Genomic DNA, 20,491 nt, shown 5'->3' on the forward strand with positions numbered 1-20,491 from the left:
ATGTACCATTCTATGCGTTGTTACAATCTTTGCACTTGTGAAATCAATAGCAGATTCTCGTGCTTTTATAAGAAGTGAATCTTCGATAGTAGTCAATTGTTCTTGCAATGGATCGCCGGCCTTGGCATGTCTGATTCAGTTTTGTTCTCATTCTCATTGACTGCTGTCTACATCCTTTTAAATTTCGAGCAATGGTGGTTCAGTATAATGAACTAATGATGCAACTTGTCTGATTTCTCTGAGAATCATTCGCGTAGTAGTGTTGAAGGAGGAAAATGCTATGACCACATGCTGTAAAAGGAATGATAAGTGATTATCAATCAGTTCAGTCTGTAGTCTGGGTAAGTATATGCATCTTATTGACAGAGACCTATTGCCTACCAATGGCATAATGTGTGAGATTAATTTTTCACTTTAATGCTAGCCATTTGTTTTATGATTGAGAAGCACTTCGGGTGATTGCAATCTCACTTCTTTGATGCTAACTAATTGGGGCATGCTTAAATAGGAGATGGTGCTAGCTGAGCATCATGAAGCTGTACGTACGTGCATCAGTGCTTGGATGAAAATATCCATTCTTTTGTTATGATACTTTAGTTTTTTAACACAAAATTGCCTCAAAGGACTCAAAAGACGTCCTCTTTGTGCTATAGGGTTTCTCAGGTAGGTTGTGCCGTGCACTTTACATGCTGACTTACTTATCATTATACATACGCTACCTGTAACGGAGCAGTTGGTTGACAATATTTTCCGCAGTAGAAAACTGCGCAAGCACTCCACTAGTCGAATGCAACTTTACACATCTGAATTTAGATTTTTGACGTTCTCTAACACTAAAATAACAAGTGGCTCTGTCGACAAAGTTCATCTCACTTGCCTCAAAGGTGAAACCATCTCTTTATTCTGGTTATAGGTGGTTTCAAAGATAAAAGGTTTTGAAGATTATAAATCAAGAAAATATTGTTGATTGTATTTGGACTAACATTGAACATATAAACCCTAAAGAACTCATAGTCACAACGAAGGTGGCCACGTCGCCTTTAATTCGCCATGAACAGTACTCGTGCCACCGCCTGTTATTTTCATGCCCCGCCAGGGGCATTTTCGTCATTTCACATCCAGGCCTATAAAAGGCCGCCTCCCCCGTGGAGAAGACCTAGCTGCCGCCTCCCGTCCCACTCGTCCCCCCCCCCCTCCTCGTCGCCCTCCTCTCTCTCTCTCTCGCTAACCCCTCTCTCTCCCCGTCGCGCCGGCCGGTTCCAACCAGCTCCGGCCCGCGCATCTCCCCCGCGACCCCCGCCTCCTCTCCTGCCGCCACCGTCAGAGAAGCTCGCCGCTGATGCCGGTGACCTAGCCCGCGTGTCTCCCCCGCGACCCCCGCCTCCTCTCCTGCCGCCGCCGCCGCCGGAGAAGCTCGCCTCCGCGCCCACAAGCCTCGGATTCGGCGGGATCCGGAACGAAGAGGGGTGGATGAGACGGGGGAGGAGGAGGAGAGAGTGGGGGCGTCTGGGGAGGAATATCCCCGCCACCTCCTCCGCTCCTGCCTCCATAAGTCAGGGGGATGGGGCTGCTCGGGCTCAGCCTGTGGGATGTCGACCGGACCGGCAGCGATGGAGGAGAAGGGTCGGACAGGTGCGTGCAGGCGGGAGAAGCTGTGGGCGCTCGTCGGTTGGGGAGATGGCGACCACCTGAGCTTCTCCGATTGACCTAGACAGGGCCACGGCAGCATGAGCAAGGGGTGGGGGCGAGCAACCCTCTGAAGCCACGCATGTATACAGGTAGCAGCTGTTAGATAAGTGAGCAACTGATCTTTACTGAGGGCCAACGGCCAGTACATATACAGATGTGGTAAAGTGCATAAAAGCCCCTTATACAATGAGGATGAACTATACACATCTAACACCCCCCCCCCTCAAACTCATAGTGGATCAACAACACTGAGTTTGGAGAGGAAAAATCCATGCTGCGCTTGAGTCTGTGCCTTCATGAAGAAGTCAGCCAACTGTAACTCCGAGGGCACATAGTGAAGAGCGAGAGTCTGATCCTGCACAGCAGCACGCACAAAGTGGGCATCCACACCGATGTGCTTGGTGAGCTCATGCTTCACTGGGTCACGTGCAATACTGATAGCACTAGTACTGTAGGATAGTAGAGGAGTGGAGGTAGAAGCAGACACACCAAAATCCTCAAGTAACCACCGTAACCAGATCACCTCAGCCGTCAACATAGCCATGGCTCGCAACTCAGCCTCTGTACTCGAGCGAGAAACTGCAGTCTGCTTCTTTGTCTTCCAGGCAATAAGAGAGCCACCAAGAAAGACACAGTAAGCAGACAGCGAGCGTCGATCAGAGGGATCACTAGCCCAAGTAGCATCAGAGTAGGCCTGGAGCTCAAGAGAGCTGGAGCGGGGAAAGAAAAGGCGCTGAGAGATCGTGCCACGAAGATATCGTAGAACACGGAGGAGGTGACTATAGTGGACAGAGGTGGGGGCGGAAACAAACTGACTCAGGATGTGGACAGGATAGGAGATGTCAGGGCGCGTAACAGCCAGATAGACAAGGCTGCCAACGAGGTGACGATAGCGAGTGGGATTAGGAAGAGGGTCACCATCAGAGGCACGAAGCTGAACGTTGAGCTCCATAGGAGTCACAACCGTGCGCTCATCACCAAGAGCAGCGCGAGCAAGAGGATCCTGAATATATTTTTCTTGGGAGATGTAGAAGCCATCAGAGGTCGAGGAGATCTCAATCCCAAGAAAATAGCGAAGAGGACCAAGATCAGTCATGAGGAACTGGTCTCGAAGGCGAGCCTTAACAAAGGCAATGTACTCAGAGTCGTCACCGGTGATGATCATATCATCAACATAGAGAAGGAGAAGAGTCCGACCACGAGGAGACGTGTGAACAAACAACGCGGGATCATGATGACTGGGCAAGAAACCAGCGGCAGTCACCACAGAGGCGAAGCGCTCAAACCAGGCACGAGGGGCCTGTTTGAGACCATAGAAGGAGCGGCGAAGTCTACAGACCATACCATCAGGAGCATAGTACCCCGGTGGTGGTTGCATATAAACCTCCTGACGCAACTCGCCATTGAGAAAAGCGTTCTGAACATCAAGTTGAGAGATAGACCACTGGCGAACAGAAACCACGGCAAGAAGAGTGCGGACAGTGGTCATGTGGGCCACAGGAGCGAATGTCTCATCATAATCGCGTCCCTGTTCCTGCTGAAAACGACGGGCCACAAGCCGAGCTTTGTAGCGCTCAAGAGAACCATCGGAGCGAGTCTTAATCTTGTAGACCCACTTGCAGGTGATGCGACGGACACCGGAAGGAAGGGGAACCAGATCCCATGTGCCAGAGCGCTCAAGAGCAGCAAGCTCTTCGGCCATCGCAAGTTGCCATTCAGGCTGAGTCATGGCAGTGCGGTAGGAAGTGTGGGCTCGGCAACAACAGAGAGACCATACCGATCAGGAGAGTAGTGATCAGACGGGGGGCAAGGCCGAGCACGGAGGTTGTGAACCGGGGGAGGCGTGAGAAGAGGGGCAGAAGAGGTGGAAGGGTCGTGAAAGGAGACATCCTCAATACGATATCGACGAGTATAATGGAGAGGAAATGGTGAGAGAGGGCGACGGACTGGAGATGATGGTGGAGAGGTGGAGGAGGAGGGTGGAGAAGATGGTGGCGGTGGGGAATGAGAAGGAACGAGAGGTGCCGGAGGAAGAGGGGACACAGGAGGCACATAGTAGGGTGTATCAGGAAGAAGAAGGAAAGAAAGGTTGTCCACAGAGAAATTCGAGGAAGAAGAACGTGGGTAGTAAGAACGAGACTCGTCAAAAGTCACATCACGCGAGATGCGCAAGCGACGACCCACGGGATCCCAACATCGATATCCCTTGTGCTCATCACTGTAGCCAAGGAAAACACACTCAACCGACTGAGCAGTCAGTTTGGTGCGTTCGCGGGGGGCAAGAAGAACATAGCACACGCATCCAAACATACAAAGAGCGGAGTAGTCGGGAGAGCGACCAGTGAGACACTCCATAGGAATACCACCCTTCAGAGCAGAGGAGGGCTGAATGTTGATGAGATAGGTGGCTGCAGAAACAGTCTCAGCCCAAAAATGGGGTGGAAGGGAAGCAGCAATCATCAGTGCACGAGCCGTCTCAAGCAAATGACGATGCTTTCGTTCGGCAATGCCATTTTGAGTATGAGCACCAGGACAAGAGAACTGGGCAAGAGTACCCTGTTCCGCGAGAAAAACACGCAACAGCTGAGAGATATACTCTCCAGTGGAGTCAGCACGAAAAGTGCGAATGGGCGTGGCAAACTGGGTGTGAACCATGGCAGCAAAACATTTGTATATAGGGAGAACCTCGCTACGAGATTTCATGAAGTAGAGCCAAGTGTAGTGAGAGAAATCATCAATAAACAAAACATAATAGCGATGACCACCTTTCGAATCAAAGGGAGCAGGACCCCAGACATCGGAATGAACTAAATCAAAAGGACGCTGAGATACAGACTCACTAGTAGGATAAGGTAACTGAGTCTGTTTGTCAAGTCTGCAACCATTACAATGTAAGGAGACATCTCCGGATACAGACCCTAAGAGGCCCTGACGAACTAAAGAAGACAAGCGAGAGCCACAGATGTGACCAAGGCGATGATGCCACTGCTGGAAGCACGCAGACGAAGAGGCAGCAAGAGCATGAGAGCTGACAGAAGTGATGGCGGCGGAAGGAACACAAAGCCAGTCAACCTTCCAAAGGTCCTTTGACTCACGGCGCCGGGGGCCAGCACCAACCAAAGCCTTGGTGCGACGATCCTGAATGGAGCAAGAGTCGGTATCAAGAATGACACGACAACCATAATCAGTAAGTTGGGCAGCGGAAAAAAGATTCATGGTAAGGCGAGGAACATGAGAAACACTCGGAACAGAAAAAGATGGAGTGGAAAGAATGCCACGACTAGCAACAGGAAGAGAAGTGCCATTGGCAGTAAGAACATTAACAGGCGAATCAAAAGGTCGGAGAGAAGATAACGCGGAAGAATCAGAAGACGTATGAAAGGAGGCTCCAGAATCCAGAACCCACGAAGATGTACCTAACTATGTAGATGCTGGTGATGGTGAGGAAGATGATGCAATCACAGCAGCAGCAGAGCCAGTCGATGAGGAGCCTGAGGAAGCAAGAAGACGCTTGAGGCGAACAATGTCCTGGTCAGTGAGTGACGGAGTCGAGGAAGACACAGGAGGTCCACTGGAGGAGGAGCGCCTCTGGTCTCTCTTCTTCTGGCGACAATCAGGCTCTGGGTGACCTGGCCGGGAGCAGTAGCCACAGACGGTGTCACGGCGCGACGTGCCCTTCTCAGCATATGGAGGACGACTTACCCCCCGCCCCCCTGAAGGAGTAGGCAGGAGCGGCAGAGCGCTGAGGCGAGCAAACGACACAGGAGCTCGGGCGGCCAGCATGGATGGAACTAGAAGTAACCCAGCAGAGCGAAGGCGGGTCTCCTCAGCACGAAGCTCAGCAAGTATCTCGGAGATAGGAACACGACCACGAGCAAGCAAGTGAGCACGGCGAGGCTCAAACTCAGACCGGAGACGAGATAAGAACTCATGGACCCGCTGAAACTCGAGATCAGACCGAGTAGTCTGACAGCAACGACAGGTTCCACAAACAACTGTCCGAAGAGAGTCAAGCTGGCGCCAGATGGCAGAACACTGTGAATAGAACTCATCAACAGAAGAATCATCTTGCTGGAGGGCGTGCTCCTGGCGCACGACAGATAGGTAGAGAGATCACTAGAGGGCTGATAGCGCTGACAGAGGTAAGACCACATCGCTGCAACGGTGCCAAGTCCCATGAACTCCGAAGCAAACTGAGGGAGAACACTCGCAGTAAGAACAGCAGCAGCTCGAGCATCATCATTGCACCACTGAGTGTAAGCAGACAGATCATCCCGGTACACAGAAAGAGAATCGGAATAAGCGGATACCTGCTGATCATAAGCATCAACCACAACATTATCCAGAGCCTTGGCAGCATCTCGGTCAGCCTGAGAAGCATCAGCAGCAAGAACCGGTGGCACGGGTGGTATTGGGGCCACGGGCGCCACCGGGCATGGCGGACAGGGGACCTCGCCAGAGAGAACACCCCACAAAAAGAGTCCACGCATATGAATGCGCATGAAGCCGACAAACTCAGCATAGTTGGTGCCATCAAAGATCACCGAGCACCGAGGGACCGCGACATAGCCCGAAGAGGACATGAGTAAGTCACTCTGCTGCTGTTGTCCGCGTCGGTTTTTTTTGTCAACGGGCCCTCAACCCGATCTGGATCGAGGGAAACGCTAGAACCAGCGCTCGATCTGGATCGAGCATGACCAGAGGAGACCAGCGCCCAGCGCTCGAGGAGCAGGGGGCGGTGGCCTGGAGGAGACCCGGGCCAGACCAGACGGCGGCGGCCGGACCTGGGGCGGCGGCGGCAGCCTGGGTGCGGGACGGCAGCCGGACCGCGGGGCAGCGGCAGCGGCCGGACTGGGCAGCAGCAGCGGCCGGTCGAGGCGGCCCCAACGCAGCAGCGGCAGCTGCCGAACGGGGCGACAGCGACGGCCGAAAGGAGCGGGAACGGATAGGAGATAGCAGCCAGCAAGACGGGAGCAGAGGTGAGCGCCGAGCAACGATCCGGACGGGGACGAATCGGACCAGACCACGGCCGGAGACTAGCAGCGGCAGCGACGAGGAGGGAGCAGGCACGGAGTTGCAGCGTGCGGGAGAGTGGCTAACCTAACATCTGATACCATGTTAGATAAGTGAGCAACTGATCTTTGCTGAGGGCCAACGGTCAATACATATACAGATGTGGTAAAGTGCAGAAAAGCCCCTTATACAATGAGGATGAACTATACACATCTAATAGCAGCCGTGCCCCTCCTCCTCACCTTCGCTTCTTCCCTCCTCCTCTCCAATCTGTGATGCCCATCTGCGTCCTTGATTTTCCAGTTTTCTCATAATCTAATTTTGATTCTCATATTCTGGTTACTTGTGGAGAGTAGAAGAAGAATTTTGAGAATGAGATTGATAAAGATGAACAAAGTGAACTCTCTCTCTCTCTCTCTTAAATACAGTCACGCTTGATGTTTGATTTTTCTGTGTAAGAGAGCACGTGACATGATTTTGTATTTCTATTACCCACTGACAAAAGCTAAATTTGTAAACGAAGGTTTCAAAAGTGTTTGTTTTAATCTTGTGGTCTGACAGAGGAGTACATGATGTTGGTCATGCGGACAGAGGATGTTCTTCATGCCTCTGTATGAGCTAGCTGTCATAATTGTATATCCACCCTCCGTTTTCCCATTTAGGCATGTTTATCCGTGAATTAGGTTTCGAAGAAAAAACCCGATTTAGGAAATTAGTAATCAGCCATTACCATTCATTTCGTCAGAAAACATAGGTGTTTTAAATGTCTGCACGCCGCATACAATAGAATTTATAATAGATAGTGTTTTTTAACTTCTCATTATAGCCTCAAGTCGGCTAAGAAAAGTGATTATGCATGTCTTACAAACAAATTGACATTAGTCTTGTGGGTACAAGATACGCCCTACCATAGATATTACCTGCTATCATATGCAGTAGAGTTACTAAACTCTGAGCTCCTGGATAGTATAAACAGATGCTTGATTGGTACATCTGCACATCAATTTTTTATGAGCAAATTTTGTCCTGTGTACTCATTCTAAACAGACCAAATTCAGGAATCTAACGATGCTTTACGGTTAATCCTCTCAAATTAAATACAGTGAAATCAAACAATTTAATAGCTTGGCTGTTTGTTTCCAGGAAGTAACGGTCAAGGAAGAAGAGTTAGATGCTGCTGAAGATGTCGATGGTAAACATATGTCTCATTTTTTTTTTACGGGGTGAAAAGAAATCTCCATTAAGCTCACAGAGGCTTTTCAGCCGCAACCAGGTTTATAACAAAGTTCATACCGGCAGTAAGCCATACTGCTGTACGCGGGATGCTACGGCCATAGACGGCCAGCTCATGACTAACAATGTTATGAGAGCAGTTACAGTGAATAAAAGAGATCTCCCTAGTAGCGAGACTAGCCATGCTGTGAATCTCCTCTACTAGTGCACGATGAACCGATCTATCTCGCTGACGTCCTGTAAGCATGGCCACCGCCTCCGTGCTATCCATCTCGACCATGATCGGTAGGTTCGTCCGATACAAGGCCAACTCTAGGCCTTCTCTGCATGCCGCTAGCTCTGCCTCGAGGGCATTATTGCATGTGCGGAGCTCCCTGCATGCGCTATAGATGATGTCACCTCTATCATCTCGAAGGATCATGCCACCACCCGCCGCGCTCGTGGCTGCGATATAACTCCCATCTGTGTTCAACTTTGCCCAGCCCGGCATAGGGAGGGCCCAGCTCGCAATCGCCTTGGTCTCCGTGCGCACATGGGCGCATTGTGGTGATGTAATGACCACCATCTTTTCCTTCACTAGATCACCCGTAGGATGTTGCTGTAAGGACAAAAGTGAGTTGATGTACCCGCGCAAAAAACGCCTGGAAGCTTCGGCAGGGGGTGGCGGCTTAGCATGAGTGATCTCGTTGCGGACATGCCATATTCGCCACATGGTCATGAGCACCACCAGTCTTGCCGTGTCGTCCAAGGGGTCCAACAGTGAGAAGACCCACTCTGGGCATGTATTGTGGATGGAATCCACCTTGAGGATGTTCCAGTCCAAAGCCATGATGCGCCAGAGCTCCCTTGCCAAGGGGCACCTGCAAAGCGCATGGAATCCGTCCTCGCGTTCCATAGCACAGAGGGGGCATATGTCAGTAAGCTCGAGATGCCGTGAGAATTTATTGGCCCAAGTAGCAAGTGAGTTGGTGACGATTCTCCAGGCGAAGACACGTACCTTCGGGGGAGCAGGGCACCCCCATATGATCTTCCAGATGGCGCGACGACCATCCGGTGCCCTGCTCGTGGCGGACGTCAATGGACGCTCGCGCTCGTCCATGGCTAGGCGGTAGGCAGACCGAACGGTGAAGATACCGTTCCTCTCTGGTGCCCATGCAATGATGTCGTCCGGGGCGCGAGGCGAAGTACGGATGCTGGTGATGACATCGATATCCGCCGGGAGGAAGTAGCGATGAAGAAGGTCCGTGCGCCAGAACCCATCACCATCCAAGAGATCCGCCACCCTCCTGAAGCGGCACGTGCCTTGCGGGGACACTGGTTGACGCGACGGCTCCCTGGGTAGCCACCGGTCGCGCCATATGCGGATGTTTCGCCCGTCCCCGATGCGCCATATGATGCCCTTCTTCAAGAGCTCAAGGCCATGCTGAATCGCCTGCCAAGTCGGGGATGTATTCCCTGAGAAGACTGTGTATTCGAGGCGCCCCTCTGGGTAGTACCGCGCCTTTAGAACCTACACACACAAGCTGTTGGGATTAGTTAACAGGCGCCAGGCTTGTCTCGCTAGGAGAGCCTGGTTGAAGAGGCGAAAATCTCTGAATCCCAAGCCCCCCTTGCTTTTCTGAGCTTGTATCTTCGGCCATGCCAACCAATGTGTTTTCCGTTTGCCTTCCGATGCACCCCACCAAAAGTTTCGTACCATCCTATTCAGGTCATCACAGACAGACAAAGATAACTTGAAAACGCCCATGATATAAGTAGGGATGGCCTGCGCAACTGCCTTAATCATAGTATCCTTGCCCGAGAGAGAGAGGGTGTCCCCCCATGCAATAATCCGTTTCAACAATCGAGACTACAAGTTCTAAAATTTACCACGTGACATACGACCTTCAGGCGTCGGCAGGCCTAGATACTTCTCTTCGAAGGTAACAGTGCCTATATGTATGGAGCGTATTTCTCACCACATGCTGCTGATCCATGGGGCAAGAGGAGCCAAACAGTGCGCTGCACTTGGCCGGATTAATATATTGCCCTGTTGCATTAGCATAAACACTTAGCACTTCGTGGATCTTGTTTGCTTGATCCTCCTGCGCTTTGAAAAATAGAAGTGTATCGTCTGTGAACAGAAGGTGAGATACGCCCGGTGCTCTGCGACATATTTTCAGCGGGGTATAATCACCTTTTTCCTCCCCATCTTTTAACAAAGAGGATAAACCATCAGCCACAAAAAGAAACAAGAACGGGGATAAAGGATCACCTTGCCGCAGCCCACGCGATGGTGCAAATGATTTCAAGAGGCTTCCATTGAATTTAACCGTGTATCTCACCGAGGTGACGCAAGCCATAATCCAGTCCACCCATCGGCGAGCGAAGCCCATCTTTTTCATCATTCGCTCCAAGAAGATCCAATCCATTCTGTCATAAGCTTTTGATAAAACTAGCTTATACGCACAGAAGCTCTTACTAGAATCCTTCTCCTGCTGAATAAAATGAAAGCACTCAAAGGCAATTAGAGCATTGTCTGTAATCATCCTACCAGGAACAAAGGCACTCTGCTCAGGGGAGATAATATCATCCAGTATAGGTCTCAGCCGGTTCACTAGGCACTTCTCCACCACATTATAAATGACGTTGCATAGGCTTATTGGACGGAACTCAGTGAGCCTCTCCGGGTTGTCCATCTTCGGAATGAGAACGATGGAAGTGTCGTTCACCCCCTTAGGCATACTCCCGGACCGGAAAAACTCCTTCACCCCTGCAATAACCTGCTCCTTCACAACAGACCAGTTTCTCTGGAAGAAGCGAGCGGGAAATCCATCCGGACCTGGTGCCTTGAGCGGCCCAATCTGGAATAGAGCATCAGCAATTTCCTTGTCCGAAAAATCTGCGCATAGGCCATCATTCATATTGTCAGTAACACGAGTCTATATCAAATCAATAATAGGGTCCACACAAAGAGAAGTGTCAACAGTAAAAAGTTTAGAGAAATAGGCCGTGGCCATAGCCGCCATGGATCCGTGGTCCTTATGCGTGACCCCTGACTCATCAATGAGGGATTTAATACGGTTTTTCCGAGCACGCCACACCGCTTTCCGGTGGAAAAACTGGGTGTTGCGATCCCCTTCCCGTAGCCATGCAATACGAGATCTCTGCATCCACAACATCTCCTCCCTATAAAGTAGTTCATTCATCCGGTCGGTCGCCTCTCTGATTTCTTTCCTGTCTGCATTCATAGACATGAGCTCCTCTAGGCGAGAGCGAGACTTGTTAATTTCCTTAATAACATTACCAAACTTTTTCCGGCTCCAGTCTTGTAATTTTTTCATCATATTACCTAAGCCTGAAGCAACATCACCAAGATGTAACATAGACCCGAGTTCAGTCCAGGTGTTCATGATTACCTCGGGCAAGGAAGGATCACGTTCCCACATGACCTCGTACTGTCTGCATCTCCTACTTGCTGCCTGGCGCGGCTCCTCCAGCGCACAGCGGAGCAGGATGGGGAGGTGGTCAGAGCTGGGCGCCACCAAGTGCTCCACCCTGGCGTGCGCAAAGGTGTCCCTCCAAGCGTTATTGGCGACAACACGGTCGAGGCGAACCTTGACGTTCGCCCGTCCCCCACGCCGATTATCAAAGGTGTATGGGAGCCCTGCAAAACCGAGGTCGCCCAGTCCACAAACCTCAAGAACATCACGAAAATCAAGCATCTGACCTGCCGAGCGCGGTGTGTCGGAGAAGTGCTCAAAACTCCACATCGCCTCGTTGAAATCACCCACCACGACTAGGGGTGCAAACGAGTCGAGCTCGAGCGAGTTGGAGTTGGCTCAGCTCAACTCATATGAAATTCGAGCGAGCTCAAACTAAATGAAGCTCATGATCGAGCTGTAGAACATGACTCGTGCTCAGCTTGTAACGATCTCGAGTCGATCTCGAGCTAGTTTCGAGCTAAATGAGATGGTAAAAATTATAAATTTATGAATGAAAAACAAAAAAATTAAGGTGAATATGCTGGAAACCTTTGCCAAAAATATAGGATATTTAACACATAGTCGACCACGTGCCATAATTAGGCCTAAATCTTCTCTGCACTTAATTAAGTCTCCATATTCGTTGATAAATAAAATGGAGATAAAATATGGACAACATATATGGTAATAAATCATCTTATTTTCATTTAATATATGGCATGATCATTTAACATAATGATATTCTGTCGAGCTATCGAGCTAAAATCAAGCGAGCCAACATTGACTCAAGATCGGCTCATTTCTCGATCAAGCTACATAAGGTGTTCAAACTCGACTTATTTCTTTTCGAGTCGATCTCGAGTCGAGTCAAAAAACGAGTCGATCTCGAGCGGCTCACGAGTCTCGAGTTTTTCTTGCAGCCCTAACCACGACCCATGGCATGCTGGCCTCCTGGTGGAGATTACGGAGGAGGGACCACATGCGGTGACGGTCCTCCGTCCGAGGCTCGCCGTAGACACAGGTAAGCCGCCACGGTGGCTCACCATCCACACCAGTTACATATGCATCAATATAGCGTTCATTTATTTCTTTTCGAGAAAGCTAAAATCCAGTCGGCAGGATTCTGCGACAGATCCGCACGACTCGGATCGCGTTCATTTCGGATCCGACGGTGCTTATTAATCGTACGACAGTTGTTAATTTACTTCCATTTTCTCCACGATCCCGCAATTAATGTTGATTGGATTATGCTTTAACTGCGATCATAATTCTAGGCAACTTTATTAGAATACTGTAATTAATGAGATTATCCCGTAGTGGGTCACCTCCTAATTTGCATGATTTTGTGAGTCCTTTACTCATCCTAATTTGCCAGGCAAAAAAATAGTGTGCAAGGTGGGATTCGAACTGTCAACCTTAGCATGATAAGACCTCTAAACTCACCATGCTAACCAACTAGCCAAGCAATTAGTTGTGTCCGTTCCATTTCTTTCTTTATTATATAATATGTATTGTTTGCTTTGAATCTTTTTTGTATGTTATAGTTTGAGACACCCTTTGTAGTTATCATGTTAGTTTGAGATACCCTCTGTAGTTATCATGTCGTTCATGATATAGTTATCATGTTTTCTCTTTGTTAAAATTATCATGTGAAAAAGGCATTCAAATACACCCCAAATTCTGTGTAAACAGCATGGTAAGATACATACTATGGACCTGATAACTTAGCTATAAACACGTGGTAACTTTGACCCTTAAAGATAAAAGTAGTTGAGAACTTATCCCCGATAACTTCTATCTCAATAGCATGGTAATATTTCATCCCACATACCTGATAACTCACGCACAAACACCCATAATTATGTTTTTTATCCGAGGGATTTTTTTAAAACATACCTTGTAACTTATGTGTCAATGGGGATACCGAAGGGTCGGAAGGTAGAACTGTTCATAACTTTTTGTGTGAATAGCATGATAATATAGGATCCCAGACCTGATAGCTTAGATATAAACACCACAATAACTTTTACCCGTGGAAAAAAGTTGTTGAAAACATACCACCGATAAATTTTTGTGTAAAAGCATGATAAGATACGCTCTTGGACCTGATAACTTAAGTACAAACACCATGATCACTTTTGACCCATGGAAAAGTGTTATTCAAAACATACTCTGTAAATAACATGGTAATACATGCTCTCGGGCCTAATAACTTATGTACAAACACCATGATAACTTTACCCATGAAAAAAGTTGCTGAAAATATACTTCGATAAGATGTGTGTAAATTACATGGTAATATACGCACAACAGAGCTGATACCTTACTTAGCTTAGGCATGATAACTTTTGACCCAGAAGAAAAAGTCGTCGGAACATGCCAACATAGGATCTTGTTTCGAAGGTCTCATCATGGCAGGTTTTTTTTTGTGAAAATGAATTTTGAATCGAACAAACCCTTTGAGTTACAAAACATTTCGAAATTTCAAAATAAAGTGAATCTATGATGACATTAGCTTTTGTGCACTTTAAGGGCATTCACATATGGGGAGAAAGTTGGAAGAAATCATTTTTATGCGCGGAATTTTTATATGTAAACATCGTGGTAACTTATATACCATAGACGTGATAACTTGCATATCCTAGACGTGATAACTTTTTACTCAAAAAAAGTCGTCAGAACATATCAATATGGGATCTTGTTTCGAAGGTCTTGTCGAGACGGTTCTTTTATGTGAAAACATTTTTTCAATCGGACCGACGGTTTGAGCTACAAAACATTTTGCATTTTGAATTTCTCTAGAATCTTTACTGATGTCATCATTTCTGTTTTATATGCATGCATGCAGACTTGGAAATGAATTAGGAATTGGCTCGCACACCACACTCACTCCTGTTACTTTTTGAAATCATCCGGATGTGTTGCAATTCTCCGGACGTGTGGAAGTTAGTCAGGTCCATTTCTTTTACATCAAGACTCGCAGACTCATGCCAATACAAAGCAAGGCCTCCACTACGACCGGCACAATCGAAAGCATCAAAACCTCTTAACCCTAACCGAGCACGGTACCTCTGCATTTTATTTTTTGATTGCCTAGTTTCACAAAGAAAAATGATACTAGGGGATTGAGCCTGAACCAGACTCACAAGATCACGAACTGTCCGAGTGTTCCCCGCCCCTCGGCGGTTCCAGCTTAGGATATTCATTGCTCCTGACGGGGCTCCATCGGCCCCGTCAGTTCGTCGGCGGCCCCTGGGCCGACTGCCTCCATTGTGTGAGCTCCGTCCATCATGTCATGTTCCGTCATCCCACCACCACGCGTAGTCTGCTGCCCGTCCAGAGACTCAAGAGTCCGGCGCTTCTTTGGTGTACCTGAACGCGCAAGCGCGGCCGGGTTGTTTGTGTTAGCAGAATCCACCATAGCCTTATCAGTCTCCTCTCCACCTACGGTAGCAACTTCATCACTAGCAGCAGTACGCTTGCCCAAGGCGGACGCGCCAACAGACTCGTCCGCTTCATCCATGCTCACTTCCTGTGACATATTGCGCAGCGCCGGAATCATATCCGAACTCCTCGGCTGGGATGCGTTTGAGCCTGGACGTGGTCTTCTGCATGTGCATGGCGCACGTCCCTAGCTTCCTTACTTCCACCAGACATGGCTTGCATTTGTTCAGCCAACATATCGTCAACGGCAGGGTCCTCTCCTTCCCGAAAAGCCTCCGGGTCTTCCTCATCCCTGCTCTCACGCTCGCGAGCCGCCGGCGCCGACCTCGCCGTGCCCGCCGCTCCTGCCGTCTTCAGCTGATTCCATATCGCCGACGTCTGTAGCCGCGGGTTACTCCGCATAGCAGCATCGGTTCCCCCGGAGGTAGGCTTCGGGCGAGCAGCGTCCACAAAGGGAGCCCCGGATGCGCCCCCACCTACCTCCGAGCTCACCACGGCCACCAGCGGCTTCTTGCCCGGCACGTGCGACGGCGACGACATACATAGAGACATTAAGGTAAAAACTCTGAAGCCTGAACCCTTCTTAATTGTCACATATGTACAGACGAGCCGCTTTGTCACAAGCATGGCAGCCTGCCCAACTATCTCCACTGCCTGCATACAGCTGTTTCAGAACAGTGCCGATCAACCCAGGTTTATGTTTCCTTTCCAAGGGCGTTCGAATATAATTACCATCCATCGATTACAGATGTTACCATTACTGAGTGTGTGCCTTATTAGTTTGTTCTTTATTACAGAGTTCGGTTGTAGAAGAACGAAACGAAGCACACATCAGGAAGTCATGCTCTTTCCAACAACAACAGCAAAAGTAAGTGATGATTCATGTTTATCTCTGATATGGTTGTTTTGCCCCATAATAAAGTATATGGGAATCTGGGCTTGCATATTAATATAGCTTCAGATGCTTTGTTTTGGGAAGTTGATAGAAATCAGTGGTTGTGCTTAAGCTTCCGTTCTTTATTTACCTTCTAGGAATAAATTCAAATGATTAGTATATGCATAGCAGTGTAATGCAAGTGATAGCCGTGGTAAGGCCCAAGTGAGTAGCACTTCTCCGACTGATTTGGTTACCAATTTAGTTGTTGAGGCTTTCCTTCATGTGAGGTGATTTGTGGCTTTTGTTTCTACGATTAGGCGCATATAAGAGAACTTGAGGAAGAAGTGAAGCTCCTCAAGAACCTTTCGCACCCCAATATTGTGGTTAGTGGATGAAAGATCGATTACATTTTAGATACTCTATACTTGACTGCTAGACTGCAGTTGTTTGATCTATTTCCTGTGATTTGAGAAGAGGTACCTCGGGACTGTCCGTGAGGAAGACACACTGAATATCCTGCTGGAGTTTGTTCCTGGAGGGTCTATCCAGTCGCTTCTTGGAAAACTCGGTTCATTCCCGGAGGCAGTAAGTAACCATCAATCATGCGGTTTTCTGTGATTTGACTCGCAGAAGAGAAACTGATTCGTTGGTATTTTGATCAGGTCATTAGGAAGTATACTAGGCAGATTTTGCAAGGGTTGGAATATCTGCATAGCAATGCAATAATACATAGAGACATTAAGGTAAAAACTCTGAAGCCTGAATACACTAGAATCTTTGTGTCATTGATTGTTTGGTTGTGCTAATTATCTTGGTGATCATGGGATTGTTTTACAGGGTGCAAACATTCTTGTTGATAACAAAGGCTGCATTAAGCTTGCCGATTTTGGGGCGTCTAAGCAAGTTGCCAAGTTGGTAAGATTGATGTTCAATATGCTGTTAAGGTCGAGTATAATAGCTTGGAAGAAATAAAACCTTCATGTGCTTGTCAAGTGATCAAAACAATAATTTACAACAGAATAGCAAATGCTAAACCTTTCCTGTCTAATTATGCCATCAGATTATGGATTCTTATTTATTGCTCTTGACTACCTGTGTGCATGAAACATGAAAGTGTGAGTTTGGTTCCAAGCAGGCTTATGGTAAAGTTCTCTGCAGGTATTTGCATTATAGTTCCTGCATAATCTCTTGGTAATGAAGCGTTGTCCGGGACGCTATCTGGAATACCATCTCTTTCTAATGAATTTATGTGTTAGTTGCTGCCTTCTTTCATTAGATAGTTCGAATAATAATACAAACGTATGGATTTTTGTAAACTGGTATATGATTCAATGTTATATATTTTGTGAACTGGTATATGGTTACCAGAGTCACCTTGCATAATTTTTTAAAGGAAGAGTGAACGCAGTCCTGAACTTGCACTAATATATTGTGATGCTCCTACTTTTTGCAGAACAATGCAGTAATGATAAGAACTAGAATTAGACTGCATTGCATATATGTATAGGTTACCACTTCTTCGCTGTAATTATTTGCCATGTAAAAGCCAATTCACATGTCAAAATATACTTTGAAGATCAGTTTCTTACAATTTGTAATAGTGAAACTCTTGCTTCTTTGCCCATAATAGAAAATACACCAATTTTTTTATCACCTTAACTTGTCGATGGCATACCATCCTATCACAAACCCTCAATAATGTCTAAGTCTTTTTTTACCAGCTCTGAGATATTACATAGTGATGTCCCACAATTAAGATTATTACTGTGAAAAAGAACTAACCTCATGTACTTTGGTACAGCCTTCACATAAGAAGCTGTACACTAGAGGGAAGAACATTATTGAACGTGACATATCTTGTATTTCTAATCTTATCTTCTCTAGCCTTGTATAGCTAACTCCTAGAGATATGGTAGGATTAGTTACCTTGTCACGCAAGACATCATGTGTATATAATGTAACCTACTCCATGGAATACAATGAGTTGCACCAAATATTCTCTCTACATGGTATCAGTTTTACCGCGATCCTCTGTCGCTTCCGCACCTCTACGCCGCCGCGCCTAGCCCTAGTCGCCGCCGCGCCAACTCCTCCACCCTCCTACCGCCGCCGTCGCTACCCTTCCCGTAGCCACCACCGCCGCTTCCTTCCCATCCATCTAGCCGCCGACGACGACGCCACCTCTCCCATAGTCGACGCCGCCGCCGCTTCTCTTCTTCCCCTGCCCCCACCACCTCCCTCTCAAAACCCTAAGGGCCGCCGCCGCTCCTCTCTTCCTTCTGTCGCCGCTGCCGCCCTCTTCTCCACACCCATCGCAGCCACCGCTCCCTCTCCCCCTCACCCAAAACCCTAACCACCCGCCGTCTCCATGGCCAAGGCCGATGCATCCGATGCCGGTTCTTTCTCCGGTGCCATGTTCACCTCCGATCGCCTCAACGAGATCCACATCAAGGACCACATACCTGTCATCCTCGACCTCGACTCGCCGTCCTACAACGCATGGCGCATGTACTTCGCGCTGTTGTTCCGCTCTTACCATCTCATCAAGCATGTTGACGGGAGCGTTGACTTCCACGACATGAAGGACGACGACGAGTGGCTCGCTGTGGACGCCTGCATCGTCAAGTGGCTCTTCCTCACCATCTCCGGCAGCCTCTTCAACATGGTGAATGCCCGCGATCCGTCCGCGTATGCTATGTGGACGTGCCTGTGTGATCTTTTCCTCAACAATCAACTGCAGCGCCGCGTCTTTCTTCAAGGGGAGTTCTTCACTATGCAGCAAAACGATCTTTCGATCGACGAGTACTGCACGCGGCTGAAGGTTCTCGCCGATGAGCTACGCGACGTCGGCATGACCATCGATGACTCGGTCCTCCTCACCAACCTCCTCCGCGGCCTCCACCCCGACCTTGGCTAGTCCGCTGCCAACCTCTCCCTCATCACACTGACGTACGCGAAGGCGGTCACCTACCTTCGCATGGAGGAAAAGCGTCTCCGTCACACCGCTCGGCAGGCGACCCACGCCGCTCTTCACGTCGGCCTTGCCGCCGGCCACGGCTCTACTCCAACCCAGTCGGGGCCGTGCGCTCCCGCTCCTGCCCCGCCACCCGCGCCTGCGCCCTCTAGCGGCCGCAAGCAGAAGGGTCGCGGGGGACGGGGCCGCAACTCCAACATGACGCCGCGCCCTCCTGCGCCTGCGGCGGCTGCACCTCCTCCGTCTTGGCTCTCGGGGTATAACCCATGGACGGGAGTAGTGCATGCCTAATCCATGCCCGTCCCCCGCCCACCAGCTCCGAGCATCCTCGGGCCACGGCCGAGCACCCCTCAACGCTGCTGACCGCACCGGTCCCTGCCGCGTCTGGCGCTGCCGCGGCCTACGGTGGCTCGTCGGCCTATGGTGGTCCCTCTGCATACGGCGGCGCGCCGAGCTATGGTGCATACGGTGGCGCCCCTCCGATCTACGACCCGGCGCTTCTCTCCGCCCTTCATGCTGCCCCCTCGCCGAGCGCCTACAACGGAGGCGGCGATTGGTACATGGACACCGGTGCCGCCGCCCACATGGCCTCCAACCCCGGTATCTTATCCCGTTTCGCTCCCTATCCTTTCTCCTCCCACATCATGGTTGGTGATGGCAGCTCTCTTCCCATCACCCATCATGGTTCATCCTCTCTCCCGTTACCCTCTTCTTCTTTAACTCTCAATAATGTGCTTGTTTCACCATCCTTAATTAAAAATCTTTGTTCTGTTCGCACTCTTACTCGTGAAAATCCTGTCACCGTTGAGTTTGACGCTCTCGGTTTTTCTGTTAAGGATGCTCGCTCCCGGAGGGTTCTGCACCGATGTGACTCTCCCGATGATCTCTACCCATGCGGCGCTTCTACTCGCAGTGGCCCGGTTGCTCTTCATGCCGACGTCTCGCTTTGGCACGCTCGTCTCGGTCATCCCGGCACCGACACTCTTCATAAAATTTTGAGCACTTTTTCCTTTTCATGTAATAAATCAGCGGCTCACACTTGTCATGCTTGCCGCATAGGAAAACACGTTCATCTACCATTTTCTTCATCTTCATCGATTGCAACTTTTCCCTTTGATGTTATTCATTGTGATGTTTGGACATCCCCCGTGCCTAGCAATTCGGGTTTATCATATTACCTTGTGATTTTAGATGATTTTTCACACTTCACTTGGACTTTTCCGTTACGCCGCAAATCCGACGTCGCCTCCACCCTTCACTCATTTTATGCCTATGTCAACACCCACTTTCATCGCACCATTCACTACTAGGAAAAGGGCTACTAATGGCGCACCAGTTTTGCCTACTAATGGCGCATCACTGGTGCGCCATTAGTATCACGCCACTAGTATTTTTTACTAATGGCGCACCACTGGTGCGCCATTAGTATCTGGTATACTAATGGTGCACCACTGGTGCGCCATTAGTATAGGCCACGGTGCGCCATTAGTATAGGCCACTGGTGCGCCTTTAGTATAGGCCACGGTGCGCCATTAGTATTTTTGAATTTTGAAGGCGGGAAAATAGTAGTGGCACACCGTCTAACCCCCACCGTGCACCATTGCTATTTTTGAATTTTGAATTTGGATCTGGATCGTGATTTTTTTGCCCATTTTTTGCTAGTTTTTTTTGCTCGTTTTTTGGCACGATATTATTTCAAATTTTGTTCCTGTTTTTGGATCTTGTACGTTCTTTTGCCGTGTTCTTTTGCCAGAGAGGAGGAGGAGGAGGTCACCGGAGAGGCGCTCGCCTACATCG

The 20,491-nt window shown here is 49.0% G+C and overlaps 1 protein-coding gene across 6 annotated transcripts; it reads left to right on the forward strand.

The window, feature by feature from the left end:
* The first annotated feature begins 1,287 nt into the window (after window positions 1–1,287).
* LOC125523064 (mitogen-activated protein kinase kinase kinase ANP1-like) lies at window positions 1,288–17,131 on the forward strand. 6 transcript variants are annotated; one of them, XM_048688111.1, is made up of 9 exons: window positions 1,288–1,778; window positions 7,059–7,098; window positions 7,846–7,894; window positions 15,431–15,711; window positions 16,038–16,100; window positions 16,192–16,305; window positions 16,383–16,463; window positions 16,558–16,635; window positions 16,879–17,131. In XM_048688111.1, exons 2-9 carry the CDS (start codon window positions 7,075–7,077, stop codon window positions 16,891–16,893), a joined length of 705 nt encoding a protein of 234 aa, XP_048544068.1. In that variant the 5' UTR covers window positions 1,288–1,778; window positions 7,059–7,074; the 3' UTR covers window positions 16,894–17,131. The 6 variants fall into 6 exon arrangements, with proteins under 6 accessions (XP_048544068.1, XP_048544069.1, XP_048544065.1 ...); XM_048688112.1 differs by having other exon boundaries at window positions 15,431–15,536; window positions 15,641–15,711; window positions 16,558–17,131; XM_048688108.1 differs by having other exon boundaries at window positions 16,038–16,103; window positions 16,195–16,305; window positions 16,558–17,131.
* Window positions 17,132–20,491: the final 3,360 nt, after the last annotated feature.

This window comes from Triticum urartu, chromosome 7 (assembly GCF_003073215.2).
Source record: "Triticum urartu cultivar G1812 chromosome 7, Tu2.1, whole genome shotgun sequence".
NCBI lineage: Eukaryota > Viridiplantae > Streptophyta > Magnoliopsida > Poales > Poaceae > Triticum > Triticum urartu.

Bases quoted from the DNA above. Each gene is read 5' to 3' on its own strand.
- LOC125523064 (XM_048688108.1), top strand. From the start codon at position 7,075: ATGAGATTGATAAAGATGAACAAA. The intron at 16,104-16,194 runs GTTAGTGGATGA...TGATTTGAGAAG, and splicing joins TTTCGCACCCCAATATTGTG to AGGTACCTCGGGACTGTCCG. The intron at 16,306-16,382 runs GTAAGTAACCAT...TATTTTGATCAG, and splicing joins TCGGTTCATTCCCGGAGGCA to GTCATTAGGAAGTATACTAG.